At 37.7% G+C, this 16,375-nt stretch overlaps 1 protein-coding gene across 1 annotated transcript in view; it reads left to right on the top strand.

Annotated features, from left to right (window-relative positions):
- The window catches only part of LOC126335011 (zinc finger protein 808-like), a 194,395-nt gene that overhangs the window by 137,251 nt on the left and 40,769 nt on the right, over positions 1-16,375 (top strand). Inside the window, 1 exon segment of the mRNA XM_049997840.1 lies at positions 5,069-5,344. Within this exon segment, the coding sequence (XP_049853797.1) occupies positions 5,069-5,344 (276 nt within the window).

Here is a 16,375-nt window from a genome sequence, read left to right as displayed (position 1 = left end):
TTGTATTTGCAAATTGTGTATATCATTAATTAAACGCAATGTTCTGGTGATCAGGGTGGACGGAGTAATTACACCCATGCTACCACAACTGGGGTACCCTGCTGTGCGTTGCTGGCCAAAAATACCAGTGCAATCGGCTCCTTGCCCGCTGACGCGTGTCCTCTGGTGTAGACTACATAGAGAAGTGCTCACAGGGGTGGGAGAGGGTTGAGAGAAATATAAGTTGGCCGTGTGCTACCAGGTCAGTTTATGTGCACACCTGACTATGTCTGATCACTGAAATACCTGGTCCATTTGACACTATGAACTGTCTATACACCCGTGACATTTGGACTGTTTGATCAGATTGTTATTGTTTTATCATATTGACTAAAAATTAATCACACATATCTCTCTCTCTCTCTCTCTCTCTCTCTCTCTCTCTCTCTCTCTCTCTATCTCTATCTATCTCTCTCTCTTTTTCATTAATCCTGCTTGTTAAGGATTTCAGACTGTTATGAATAGTACTAAAAATTGGTCAGACTAGAGTTTCACAGCAACTTCCTTGGTCATTGTATTACATTTAATCAAGAATTATCATAATTTAGGTATAGCATCATTTTCATATATACGTGGCTGTCTCACCTTTGCGTGCATTCGACTTGTTAGTACATGACTTGCATTGAAAGGGCTGGACTCTTCAGACAAAACCCAGGCCCAATAAAATGATGATTATCATATGCATTCCAAAGAACGCAAAGAAATTTTAATATGCTGGTAAAACATCAGGAGATGGTGTTTCGGGTGGACGTTGGGAGATTACAATGGTGTTTCCCCCCCCCCCCCCCCCCCCCCCACTTTAGAAAGATAGATGCAGATGTGGTTGTAAAGGGGTTTGTGAATGTTTTGTTTGATTTTTTACTGCTCTGTATCGTGTTTGTCATTGATGTAGAGACCATATAACGAAAGCAATGTTTTGGATGTTGTTTTTCATACCCAATGAAAGTTGTATTCCAGAATACTAAACTGCAGTTACTGCCCCACTCTTGAATGTTTTGTAGTAGTGGTATCTTCATTTGTAACTAAACATGCAAGTATTTAGCCCATTCTTTGGCTCAGTTTTTAGTTCTCTCCACTCCCATTGGATTGCATCGCAGAGAAAAACCAGATGCTTGACTACACTTCACTAAGGATGAGTAAAGCTACTACTACTACTCAGGGTGAAACTTTCACAACATAATTTACAAAGTTGAATGTCAATTTAGGGCTCTCTTTGAAGCTATAGATTTTGATTTCTTTTCAATGGCATTACAGCATCACATCTCCTCTCTCAGTGGGATGAATACAAGCAACACGTGACCATGAAGTGGAGACATTAGGTAATTGATAGAATATGGGCACACACACACACACACACACACACACACACACACAAGCCTAGTATGAACATATTATTAATATTGTTTCATAAAAAATGTGAAACAGAAATATGCTGGATTAAATTATAGAAGACAAATGAGACTGACCATGAAATGTGAAACAGGAGATACTGTAATAGGTATGACAAGCAGAGGAATAAATTTAATTCTGAATTTTCCAAATTAAGAATTCATACTGACACCAGTAGGGAGGACATATCAGTGATAGTAACTGAAAATATAGGTAAAGAACAGGACTGAAAGCCATTCAAACACCCGCATTAGGGAAGAAAAAGGTAGCTGCGAAGGAAATGGCAGTAACTGTAGGTACAAAAAACGAAATTTATATTCCAGTGTTTAAGTGAGATGAAGGCAGTTGATTGGTAACATTTGAGAACAAAGAACTGAAATTTGATTGAAAATTTGAGGTTGAAGTTATGACTCAATGTATATTGTTTCTTTTAATGGAATTGTATTGCTTGTTACATTTGCTCCTGTCTCAAATTATACATCTGTGTCTCTTTTGTGTCTTATATTGCTGTATTGTTCATACAACCAACATAAGGACAGTTGGTACATGATACCTGTTACTAATAGTAGGCACTGTACAAGTATTTCAATGTAAATGATTTACTATCTGTTGGTCTTTTAATCTTACCACAATAACAGATGAAAATAAAATTAGGAAAATATTTATTGTACAGGGTTTGGCAGAAACAGTGTACTACTTTCCATGGTTGGTAGCTTTCACAGTCCCACAGTGGGGATAAAACTGAGCAGGGTCAGACCAGCAGTGAGGATAAAGCTGAGCAGGTTAGAGTGTAGCAGGAAGGATGCCATTTCAGTTACAGTGGGGTGCTAGAACATGAAGCATCGTGCCTTTGTGATTCAAACGCATGTCAAAAGTTGTAGCTCTGGTAGCTATGCAGCAGCAACAATTCAGCATTGGCAAACAGGAGAGTGTACAAGAACAGCACACAATTCAGAGATGGGTCAATCAGTTTTGTGGTGCTGCAAGTGCCACAAATAAGAAATCAGTGGGAAAGCTGCGCGCAATGCAGACTCAGGAAAAGCAGGTGATCCATGAGTTATTTGAGCATAACTATGCCTCCTAGAAGCAATTCAGTGAATACTTTATCTACATCCACACCTACACTCTGCAAGCTAGATGACATTGTGAGTCAGAGGGTACTTCTGGTACCACTAAAATCCTCCCTTCCCTTTTCCACTTGCAAATGGCATGTAGGAAAAATGATTGTTGGTAAGCCTCTGTATTAGCTCTAATTTGTCAAATTGTCTCATTATGGTCATTTTGTGAGGTGTATGTGAGAGGAAGTAATATGTTGTCTGACTTCCTGGGAAGTACTTTCTCAAAATTTTGATAGTAAACCTCTGTGTGATGTGCAGTGCCTCACTTGTAGCATGTGCCATTGGAGGAGGTTTTTGAACACCTTTGTAACTCTTGAATACAAACCAAATGATCCTGTGATCTTCTTCTTTGGATCTTCTCTACCTCTTCTCTCAGCCCTACCTGCTAAGGGTCCCCTATTGATAGACAATATCAAGAATCAGTTGAATAAGCACCTTGTAAGCCACTTCTTTAGTGAATGAAGTACATGTTCTCAAAATTCTTTGTATGAATCTCTCTTTGGCATCTGCATTATCTGTTATTTCTTTTATGTGGTCATTCCATTTTAAGGCCAACCCAGATAGTGTAGTTGTACAGTAGTGAATCTCTTTTCCTACGTAAGCGCAGTGTGTTGCATTTATTTACATTCAGGGTTAACAACCAATCTCTACACCATTAATGAATGCGCTCTAGGTCCATCTGCAAACAGCCTTAAAGAGCTTGAACACGTTCTACTAGATCATTCATATACATTGTAAACAATAACAGCCCCATCACACTTCCTAGGTGTACTCTTGAGTACATCTGTCGATTTTGTTCATTACAAGCGACATGTTGAGTTCCTTCAGGAAGGAAATCTTGAATCCAGTCACAAATCTGTTCTGATAGTTGGTAAGCTTATTATTTTGTTCACTAATAAACAGTGTGGGGCATTTTTCAAATGCTGTCCTGAAATTGAGGAACATGGCACAACCTGAGCACTGATGTCTTCAGAGCTGTGGATCTTGTGGAGGAACAGAGTAACCTGTTTTGAAAGATCTCTGTATGCAGAAACCACATTGATTTTTACAGAGAAATAAAATCGTAATATATGAGCACGAAACATGTTCCATAATTCTACAACAGAATGAGGTAAACAATATTGCTCCATTATTGTGTGCATCTGTCCTACAACCCTACTTGAAAATGGGAACCGCCTTTGTTTTTTTCCAATCGTTAGATACCCTTTGTTGCGTCAGTCACCTATGATAAACTACTGCAGAAGGATAGCGAGTACCTTCGCATAATCTGTGTAGAATCTTACAGGAATCTCATCTGATCCTTATGCCTTTCTACTACAAAGTGATTCTAGTTGTTTTTCTATTCTGTGATAGCTATCTAAATATCTGCCATTTCATATTTCAAACGATGATTAAAAGAATGGATCGTATTATGATCTACTGTGGTGAAACCAATTAAAAATACCAAATTCAGTATTTTGGCCTTCTCTCTGTCATTTTCCCTTTTGGTGGCTTTATGGTCACCAAGTGACTGAATAGATGATTTGGAACTGCTTAGTGATTTTACCTAAGAGTGAAAATTCTTAGGGTTTCATGACAAAATTGCCCTGTTAGATGAGGATAAGGACATTCTTCCTAATTTGATTCTTGGATCGGCACACTTTGAACTGACACAGTGTCATCAAGCAAATTCTGCAATACTAGAGTAAGAGGAATCCACAGAAATTCTACAGTTCAATTTGAAATGCCAGTGAAAATAATGTACAGACTTGTTTGTTGACTCTGTCAGTGCCTCACAAGGGTTGATGGTTATCTAACAGACATGATGAAAGAACAACATGACTAGGGTTATTTTGTCATAAAATGGTGTTACGTTACTTATCATTTACCACTCTTGTCCTTTAAATACTGTATGTAGTATTCCTGTACGGCCTAGAATAAAATGGTAGATGATTCTACTGGATCCTGTATTAGTAGAAGCTCTTAATGTGGGTGATAGTACTGCACATATTTGTACATTTATATGTGTGAGAATGTTATCTGACCAGGAAGTTATCTTGGATAAAGACTTTTGGGTACATGTAAAACTCTACCGAGAGCTCTCAAATGTAGAAAGAGGCATTAACATAATTTATATTTCTCTGATGATTTTCCGTTTTTATTTCATGCAAATACAGCAAAATGTAGATATACCTATACACTCTTGTGTAATATGTCAGCAAAAGTTTTGTTTCTGTATAATTTTATATTTCAAAACAATTTACTCAAATTAACAAAAACAAAAGAAACTGAAACTTACGAATGAACTAGTCAATCAGCTCACTTTGCTTGCCATGTTGTACTGTGTCAAGTTTGACTGCTCCATTGTACTGAGTAATTATCCATTTAAATTCATTAGTTTGTTATAAATTTGAATAGTGTTTACAGTCACTTTTGTTGTCTTTGTACGTCTGTAACTGGTAGTTAATTTAAATCAGATGTGTAATTTTTGAATTTGTGTTATTGGTTTACACGGTCATTTACCAAAGTTGCCTTTCTTGCAGGTGAATGTAGAGGAATTCAACCAGTTGTTAGCGTACCATGAAGTATTTGGCAAACTACAAAGTGAGATGGTTGCAAACAGTGCACAGGGTGCAATGCTGTCCGCTGGAAAGTCTTGTGGAGAGGGGAGTGTGAGTGCTGTGGCTGCCCAGGCTTCTGCCATCCTTAATACTCCTGGCACACATCCCTGCGAGGTCTGCGGCAAAATCTTCCCGTACCGTTATCAACTGATTGTGCATCGACGCTACCATACTGAGCGGAAGCCCTTCACGTGTCAGGTGCCCACTTCATCCTATCAGACACGCCTAATTCACCCATTTTCTGTCGTATTACTTTTTATAAGGGCCGAGTGGAAAGCCTGATACTTTCCTTGTCATCTGTTCTGAAAGCCTGCTGCGAAGGACAGCTTTTGGTTTGCTTATGAAGCTTCCTATATCATATTGTTCATCCTTCATATTGTACGATTGGAGAGTGAGTGTAGTTGTAACAGCATGCGCAATTGATTGCAGTGAAAGAAATCCCAGCGAAAAAATATTTTTATGTATATAATTAGTGACACCGAGCCCCAGTGTCCTCGTGATAAAACATATTTTGAGGCTGAAATTCATCGAGGGCTTTAGTTAGAGCCAAGTTTTGGATTGCCAGAATGTCAGTGTATTGAGTAGACTGGTAAATTATTTGTTCTGCAGTAGCAGCTATGTTTGTGCATGTCGGATATTAATTGTTGGGTTCGTCTCTCTCTCTCTCTCTCTCTCTCTCTCTCTCTCTCTCTCTCTCTCTCTCACTCTTTCTCTCTTTCGCTCTCTTTCTATTTCTTTTCATTTTTTTTGTGAGAAACAATACAGATGTAAAAAGGTTTATCATTTCAGTTTCCTGATGGAGCCAGTACAGTGCACATCATCTACATTGATGAAGTTGTCAGAAGCAGCTGTTAGTATTTTTCTTAAAATAATCTTGGGCTTGTCAATCAAATATTCGAAACGACAAAGTGCATTTGTCACTTTATCTCCATTTTTCAAAATATCTGCAGTGCGCCTTCCTCTAGTATCAGATTTCTTTGGCATTCACAAAAATATGCTTTGTTGTGTGTTTTAAGCAAAATTTTGCATAGAGAATTGTAATTATTGATTTTCTTTGCACAGAAAAATATTTGCATGAAAATAATATACACTTATTTGTCGTGCATGATAAATTAAGTAGAGCTTCGGCACTTCTAACTACAGGGTTTTGACGTAGATGGAAACTTATTGAATTCTTGCAGTACTGTTTTACAGAAATTGCTTTGGTCTTCATGATCGTCAAGGTCTGAACAGGGTGTTTATCCAAAGTAATATTTGAAGTTGGCTTTTTGGTGACTTATTTCCACAAAGATTAATTAGGTGATCCTTTGAGCTACATAAATCAGTTAGTCAGTGCCCTCAACAATTGCTAAAGATATGAGTAGGGTATGACCTCTCCATGATTTTCACCCAATGTCTTGTGAAATAATATACTGCGCGAGGTAGCACAGTGGTTAGCACACTCATTTGCATACCGGAGGATGGTATTCCAAATCCACATTCAGCCATCCAGATTTAGCTTCCAGGCAAATGCTGGATGCCTCCTTTGAATGGGAATGACCAACTTCCAAGGGTATTGCCAATTTCCTTCCACCCATCCTTGACCTCGATGTCAAGTTAGTTAGTTAGTTATATTACTTGTTCCATGGATCATGAACACGATTCTTTCGTAATGATGTGGAACGTGTCAAAGTACACAAGATTCATTTATCCCAAATAATCATTGTTAGTCTTATACACGGTACAATTGTTAATGCTTACTGTATTTCTTTGGCCTATGTCTAAAAATTCATCTGTGGAGTAGAAGGAGTTGTCCTTCAGGAATTCCCTTAACTTACTTTTGAATGCCGATTGGTTGTCTGTCAGACTTTTGATATTGTTTGGCAATTGACCAAAAATCTTTGTGGCTGTATAATTCACCCCCTTTTGTGCCAATGTCAAATTCAATGAACAGTAGTGAAGGTCACCCTGTCTCCTAGTATTGTAGCTGTGGACTGTGCTATTAATTATGAAGTGATCTGGGTTACTAACAACAAATTTCATTAGGCTGTATATATATTGTGAAACTACTGGCAATATCCCTAATTCTTTAAATAATTGTCTACAAGATGATCTTGGATGAGCCCCAGACATTATTCTGATAACACGTTTTTGTGCAATAAATACCTTCTTTCTTAGTGATGAATTGCCCCAAAAGATGATTCCGTAAGAAAGCAACGAATGAAAATATGCATGGTAAGCTAACTTACTGATGTGCTTGTCTCCAAAATTTGCAATGACACTAATAGCATAGGTAGCTGAGCTCAGTCGTTTCAGTAGATTGTCAATGTGTGTCTTCCAGTTTAAATTCTGATCAATACAGACACCCAGAAATTTTGAACAGTCTGCTTTAGCTAAAGATTTTCCCCCACACTCTATATTTATTTCCGGTGTTATGCCTTTCCCTGTACTGAACTGTATGTACAGTGTTTTTTCAAAGTTCAATGAAAGTCCATTTGCGGAAAACCACCTAATAACTCTTTGAAAAACATTATTTGCATTTTCCTCAGCTGATTCTTGCTTTTTAGGCTTGATTACAATATTTGTGTCATCTGCAAAGAGAACCAAGTTTGCATCTTCATAAATATAATTAGGCAAGTCATTAACACATATTAAAAACAATAAAGGCCCAAAGACAGAACCCTGTGGTACCCCATTCTTGATACATCCCCAGTATGAATAATCTGATGCCCTTTGTGTACTATGTGGGTTTACTGTTTCAACCTTCTGCATTCTACCAGTTAAATATGAAGTGAACCATCTGTGTACTGAACCATTCATTCCATAGTATTTCAGCTTATCTAAGAGGATTTCATGATCCACACAATCAAAAGCCTTAGAGAGATCACAGAAAATCCCAATTGGTGATGTTCTACTATCCAGAGCATTTAAAATTTGATCAGTGAAAGCGTGTATAGCACTATCTGTTGAAACACCTTTCTGAAAACCGAACTGACATTTTGTTAAAACGTTATTCCCACTAATGTGTAAAGTTACTCTTGAGTACATTACTTTTTCAAACACTTTTGAGAAGGATGTCAGAAGTGAAATAGGACGATAATTGTTGACGTCTGTCTTGTCACCTTTTTTATACAAGGGTTTAACTATGGCATATTTCAATCTGTCAGGAAATATTCCCTGATTCAATGAGCTATTACATATGTGGCTAAGAACTCGATTTATCAGGTGTGGACAAGATTTTAGTATTCTATTGGAGATACCATCAGTTCCATGTGAGTTTTTATTCGTAAGTGAATTTATTATTTTCTTAATTTCAGACGGTGAGGTGGGTAGGATTTCAATTTCATTTGTTTGCACCGGGAATGCCCCTTTCATATAGAGTTCTGCCCTATCTGGTGAGCAGCTGGTGCCTATATTTTCCACTACATTTATAAAATGATTATTAAAAATATTTTCAACCTGTGATTTTTCATTTATAAGCTTTTCATTGTGCTTAACAGTAATACTGTTGTCCTGTGACCTTGGTTGCCCTGTTTCCCTTTTAACTATATTCCATATTGTTTTAACTTTCTCATTAGAGGTGCTAATCTCAGACTTGATACACATACTTCTGGATTTTTTTTATAACTTTCCTTAATATATTACAATATTTCTTATAATGGTTGAGCTTTTCTTCATCTCGACTTATTCTAGTGTCTTGGTATAGTTCCCATTTCCGGCTACAAGAAATTTTAATCCCTTTAGTCAGCCATGGTTTTTTCTCAAGTTTATTTGAATTATGATTCACTAATTTCTTAGGAAAACTGTTTTCAAATATACCCACAAGTTTATCATGGAATAAGTTAAATTTAACATTTGCATCAGGTTCCCGATAAACATCCTCCCAGTCTACCCTTTTCAAGCTTTCCTTAAATTGTTGAATTGTTATATGGTTAATTGGGCGTATTATTGTGTTTGTTTTTTTCACATTACTGTATGGAGCAAAGTCATGAATTGAAAGTAGCTGTGCATCGTGATCAGAAAGCCCGTTCTTAATAGGATAGGTACTTACTTCTTTTAATTCATCTTGGTCTATGAAAACGTTATCTATCAGGGTGCTACTGTCTTGTACAATACGGGTAGGAAAATCAATGACTGATGTCAGATTGTAAGAGCAAAGTAATAGTTCAAGGTCGTTCTTCTTGCTTGAGTGTTTAATAAAATCTATGTTAAAATCTCCACAAATGATAATGTGTTTTCCCTTTTCTGACAGATAACGCAGCAAGAGATCTAGGTTTTTAAGAAACATTTGAAAATTTCCAAGTGGGGACCTATACACAGTCACAATTATGAATTTACCACTGTCCAATTTAAGCTCACAAGCGCATACTTCAATGTGCTGTTCTACACAGAAGTTTGCGGTTTCTATGTTTTTAAAACTATGTGTTCCCCCTTAACATAAATGGCAGCTCCTCCTTTCTCCATATTGTCTCTACAAAAATAAGTTGCTAGTTTATACCCATTAATATTTACATTTTCCATTTGTGTAGTTATATGATGTTCAGAGAGGCACAGTACATCAACTTCTGTTGTATTTTTAATATTCTCAAAACAAATTATTAGTTCGTCTATTTTGTTCCTTAATCCCCTGATATTTTGGTGAAATATATTAACACAACTGTTTCCTCTACCTTTATTCGAACCATTTATTTTTTTACCTTTAAGAGCTGCCTGTCTGGACATCTTGTTCAACCTAAAAAAGGTGCCCCTATGCCCTTTCGGGTCACAGGGGTTTTGCCTTGAGTGCTAGTGGCCCCCTTTAGACGACCTACAATTAAATCAGCTAATCTATCCTTCCCTAGACTATTTAGGTGCAGACCATGTCGAGTGTATCCCCATCTCCCAATGCTACCAACAGGCACTGTATAAATGTGTGTTTTTGCACCGTCCAGCAGCTGCTCGCTCAACTCTCTGTTAACTCGCCACACAGAAGGGTTAACCAAGGGCTGATCGTAACGCTGCAATACCTCAACAAAACCCACATTCGTACATCCTGTTGCAGCTCCTATTTTATCCAGGTCACTCTTAATATCATAATTCCTATCCTTAGCCAGGCTGTTTCCTGCCCCACCTATTACTATCACCTCCTCATTCTTGTCAAAGTCCCTACAGAGTGGTCCTATGTCTTCTATCACCTGGCTAAGCCTAGCACTTGGCTTAAACAAACTCGTGACCTGGTAATCTGCTCCTAATTTCTCCTGCACTAGTTGGCCTACACCCCTCCCATGACTGCTACCTAGCAGCAAGACTTTTCTTTTCCTATTACTAGATTTTCCCGACCTAATGCTGTTACCAATTTTAGTAGTCTGCTGCACCCTACTTTCAACTACTCCTGTTTTCGGCTCCTCCCTTCGCACTTCAGGTAACAAGGAGAATTTATTCATAACTGGAACTTGGACAACATCTACATGGCTGGTCCCTTTTCGCGATTTCCTTGTTACCAATTCCCATTTCCCGCAGTCTTTTCCCCCCTTTAACTTAGCTAATTCAGTTTTTACCGAATCTGGTTCAGCCTGAAGGGCACACATCTTTTCCTCCTGTTGTACGAATCTTTTTTCTATACTACAGAACCTACAGTTCCATGGGAGAGCCAAAAGCATGATCTCGTCAAATTTCCCGCTACATGAGCCCCAATGAAAAACACCCCCACACACCACACCCGATTCTATCTTCCTACGGCAGCTTCCACACTTAGTACTCATGGCAATGTACAGTAATAAAATTTAAACAATGATCTCTTAATAAAACAAACTATATTCTTAAATCAGTAAGATAATGAACCTACAATGGATGTAATCTAACGAGCTACGTGAATTTAAACAATCGTTACCTGAAAGTAAACAAACGCCAAATGGAAAGTCTATGAACAAATAAGTTTGAATAATCTACAATCCGACGATAAAAAGTCTTTAATTATTGACCAAAGAAGTATTTAAGATTATAGGCGCAAAGTTAAGTAATAATAAGAGGTCTACACACGCACGAAATTTACGCCTACAAATGTAAACAAACACTGACGAAAACCGGCCGTTTAGTAAAACCTTCTTTACGAGTAAAATACGCTAATATTCGCGAAACCTTCAATACACAGTCTAACACAGACGTTAATTTAACTATCTAAACTATAATTTACACTAAGTTTAATATTATTCTATTACTGAACACTTAACTTTTGCCAGAGCTCCAAAAGCGCGCGCACCGCTTGTGGATTGTGTGAATAACAAATAGATACAGTAAATGAAACACTGATGTTGCTTTTCTGAAATAATACAGCAGTTATACTTGTTGAATCACACTCTTTCACTTCACTTACTTCCTTGTGTGTATCGTTTTGGTCTCTCACTCTTACATAAATTTTTGAGTTCATTAAATTGCTTCTAGGCGCTCCATTTAGGAACCGCGCGACCACTACGGTCGCAGGTTCGAATCCTGCCTCGGGCATGGATGTGTTTGGTGTCCTTAGGTTAGTTAGGTTTAAGTAGTTCTAAGTTCTAGGGGACTGATGACCTCAGCTGTTAAGACCCATAGTGCTCAGAGCCATTTGAACCATTTAAATTGCTTCTCATACTCTGTAAATGAAGCCTTTAACAGGTAAAGATGCTCTCCTTGTGTAGCCATCATTTCTTCATATGAAAATCAAGTAACCTTTGACAAAAGATATTGAAGTAGAATGTGTTTCTGTTTTACTGAATTTTACAATGAATGAATGAATGAATGTGTGTGTGTGTGTGTGTGTGTGTGTGTGTGTGTGTGTGTGTAAGGCCTGCATATGATATGGTGCAAATATACATACAATAAGCATTATATATATATATATATAAGACCAGCACATGATATGGTGCAAATATCATTTGAAGATATCGTTTCAGAGTACTCTCCCTGATGTTCTATGGACTGTTGTATTTGCTACAAGCAGTTAGAGAAGGCTCATTACTTTTGAGTGGTCCTTCGGATATCGATCGTATGCAGAAATGGCTGCTTCTATAAGGAAACATTTTTTGTTCGTTAGGAAACTTGAAGACATCTCACAGAACAATATCATGACTAAAGAATGTAATAATGTACCCAAAATTCCTTAAGCAAAAATTTGATTTTCATCACCAGTTGAGCTGACACAGTGTTTTGATAGAGCAAGATCTCAAACAAGCCATTTTTTGATGTTTTTACTGGAATTATTTGAAGATTCTGGGTTGGGAATCACCAAAATATCACTGTAAGGTACTGTGTTGCCTTAATCTACAGCAGCCATTTCAGCGTGGCCACTTGCTGCAAATAATGTGCTCACCACTCTGTTCCCTGCACTCGGCAACAATATTTTTCCTCACTGTTATTTAAGGGCCTCATCTAAATATACCCAAATGCATGACTGCTTATGAGTTTCATGACTGGTTTGGGAAGTCATGTTTCATCATCTGTTATTATATTAAATATGGGTTTTGATCACCTAGAATCTAATTTTTGCAGCGGAGTACAACAGGTAATTTTTGTTTAGATGCTAGAAGATGTGGTACCAACAATTCAAAATCCTGCTGCAAACATTCTAAACCCTAATTTGCATTTAGTCTTACTTAAAAATCATAAATTCTTATCGTGCAGAAATATATATATATATAATCATCCCCCACTCCCCTCTACATGTGGGGGGGAGGGGGGGGGGGTGTTTGCATGTTCCATGCGATAAGTAAAACTTTTCAGTGTAAATGTCTGTCTGTCACTCAGCACTTTCTATAAGTAGCACGATTGCCCTTTCTGATTTAATTTTATTGTGACTTGCTGTGTTATTTATTGTTGGTAAATCACATCACTTCATCAAAGATGCGTGGAGAGAGAGGCTTTTCTTATTTTAATGTTACAAAATAAAAAGGCACATGAATTTTTATAAGTGGTGTCACTCACAGATATTTAATATCTTGTGGCTCCATCTGTGGTATAGAGATTAGAAACTTAAAGCTGTTTGTATGGCTCATTTTATCTTGTTTTCCACAAACCCTCTACATCAACACGATTATATTTTATAAGAAGTCTTTTGCTCATGTTGTAACGGAAAATCACATGAATTTTTATTCTTAGAAATTGTATCAGATTGAGTCTCAATTAGTTTTGTAGTTAAATAATTGTATATAGTTGCTATGGTTTCTTGAACAATAGTTGCTGTATTACTGTCTTCAAGAAATCAGGGGTAACCTACACCCTAGTTACCTACTTCACTTATTGGTTGGTATAGAGCACTCTCCTTATAGGCCTAGTTGACTTTGGAATCTTGCATGATCTCTTCATTGCATGCAGTCCTTTGTAAAAATAATTTTCCATGTCTTTGGTGCATAAGTGCTGTGTTTCAACATTGACACGTTGAATATGGGTCTTCAGCTCAGGACTAAATGATTTGTTGTCGCAGATGTGATACCTCAGATAACTTAAAGGACATCACAAAACTCAAATTCATCTGTGGCAGGTTACTGAAACATGTTTTGGATTCAAGCATAATTACATATCTGGAACAAACTGAGCATCTCCATGGAAACCAGTATGGGCACTGTAAATAAGGTCTGTCTCCATAGCGCAACTCACTTTCTTGCAGGGGGCCCGGATTCAATTCTCAGCCAGGTTGCAAGTTATAACACTTGGGGACTGGGTGTTGTGTTGTCATCATCATCACCATCACCATCAAAGCACAAGTTGCTAACGTGGCATCAAATAAAAAGATTTGCACCAGGTGGCCGAATTACCCCAGATCCTTTCATTTTATTACTGAAAATGCTGATTTGCCAAAACTCTGCATGCTGTGTTCATGCATGATATCCTAGGAGACATTGATAGAGTTTACCATGCAAATTTGGTGTCTCTAGACTTCCATAGATCCTTAAATTGGGCGATACACTGAAACCTGGTAATAAATCTTTAAATTGGGTGATGCACTGAAACCTGGTAAAGAAAATACATGGATGCCTTCTTGGATTTGCTTTGATACCTCCTTGGATTTGCAAATCTACATCATCATCATCATTATCATAATCATAATCATCATCTACGTACTAGTGGAGGGTACCCTGTACAATTTCAAATAATTTTCTGCTTATCCACTTGCAGATATATCGGGGGATAAAACAACTGTCTATTTGCCTCCACATGAACCCTAATTTCTCATATCCTCATCTTCATGGTCCATACACAAAATGTATGTTGACAGCAGTAGAATCATTCTGCAGTCAGCTTCAAATGCTGATTCCCTATTTTTTTTCCATTGTGTTCCTCAGAAAGAATGTCATCTTCCCTTCAGGGATTCCCATTTGAGATCCTGAAAGAACACCACAGTACTTGCTTGTTGTTCGAACTTACTGGTAACAAATATTGTGGCCTGCCACTGAATTGCTTCAATGTCTACCTTTCATCTGCCCTGGTATTAACTGATTTGTTGGTTTACATTGAAAACTACTTTACAGTCAGAGTGCAGCATGTGATGCTGGAAAAGTCATCAACAGACCCAGAACTAATTTTCAGTGTGAGCAGTAAAGAGTACTATGCAGAGTGTAAATAATGGATGCTTAACACCATTCTTGAGAGTGTACAGAGCTTGGAGCACGTGATTTAATACACTGCACTTCTCCATGATGTGTGTTAATGTTCTAAATAAGTTCCACAAAAGTATACCTAAACTTATATGTGGCATCTCATCCACACTGGGATATTCCTCAACTGACATGTTTCTCAGTCATCAGACATGGCCAGAAATCTGCATCCACATGACTACTTCAAACCATATTCAGACTATTTTCCTAGTATTCCACTGACGAACAGTGCATGGGAAAAATAAATGCTTAAATTTTTCCTTGCAATCTCTGATTTCTCTTATGATAATCAATTCTCCCTGTATAGGCTGGCATTAACAAAATGGTTTCACATTCTGAGGAAAAAGCTGGTGATTAAAATTTTGTGAACCAGGTCCCACTGGAGTGAAAAACACTTTGCACTAACGATTGCCAGCCCAACTCACATTTCATATCCATGACACTCTCTCACCTGTTTTGTGATAATATGGAACACACTACCCTTCTTTGAAACTTTTTTATGTCCACCATCAATCCTATTTGGTACAGGACCCGTAGCATTCAGCAATACTCCGAAGAGGATGGCAAAGTGCTGTGCAGGTAGTCTCTTAAATAGACCTGTTACATCTTTTAAGTGTTCTATGAATAAATTGCAGTCTTTGCTTCACTTTTTCCACAACATTATCTATGTGATCATTCAAATTTAAGTTGTTACAGATTGTAATTCCCAGGTATTTAGCTGAATTAGATTTGTGTGATTTATCATAGTTCCAAAATCTGAGGGATTCTTTTTCATACTCATGGTAATGACATCACACTTTTCATTAATTGAGGTCAGTTTCTACTTTTAACACAATACAGATATCTTGTCTAAATCATGTTGCAAGTGGTTTTGACACTGTGACCTTTCTGAGAGGAAATCACAAATCTAGCCACACATGATACTCCATATGCACGTAATTTGCTTAGAAGTTGTTTGTGAGATGTAGTGCAAAGCCTTCTGGGAATCAAGAAATATGGAATCAGTTTGAGATTCCCTGACAATGGCTCCCTCCCCTCTCTCTCTCTCTCTCTCTCTCTCCTTTTTTTTTTTTTTTTTTTTTTTTTTTTTTTGTAGTATGGAGCTAATTGTGTTTCATTAGAACATTATTTTCTGAAGCCATGCCAAGTGTCGGTTAATGGTTTCTTTTGAAGTAATTCGTTATGTTCAAGCTTAGTATATACTCCAAAATTCTGCAGTTTATCAACATCAGTGACATGGTTCTGCCAATCAGCAGATTACTCCTGTTTCCTTTCTTGAGTATTGGTGCCCTGTGCAACTTTCAAATCTTTAGGTACATCTACATCTATACTCTGCAAGCCACCCAACAGTGTGTGGCGGAGGGCACTTTACGTGCCACTGATCCAGTCGCGTATGGTTCGCGGGAAGAACGACTGTCTGATAGCCTCCGTGCGCGCTCTAATCTCTCTAATTTTACATTCGTGATCTCCTCAGGAGGTATAAGTAGGGGGAAGCAATATATTCGATACCTCATCCAGAAACGCACCCTCTTGAAACCTGGCGAGCAAGCTACACAGCGATGCAGAGCGCCTTTCTTGCAGAGTCTGTCACTTGAGTTTGTTAAACATCTCCATAACGCTATCACTGTTACCAAATAATCCTGTG

The sequence above is a fragment of the Schistocerca gregaria genome, chromosome 2 (assembly GCF_023897955.1).
Source record: "Schistocerca gregaria isolate iqSchGreg1 chromosome 2, iqSchGreg1.2, whole genome shotgun sequence".
NCBI lineage: Eukaryota > Metazoa > Arthropoda > Insecta > Orthoptera > Acrididae > Schistocerca > Schistocerca gregaria.
Note: the sequence above shows the minus strand (reverse complement) of the source record. Positions and strands in the feature narration are given on the sequence as shown.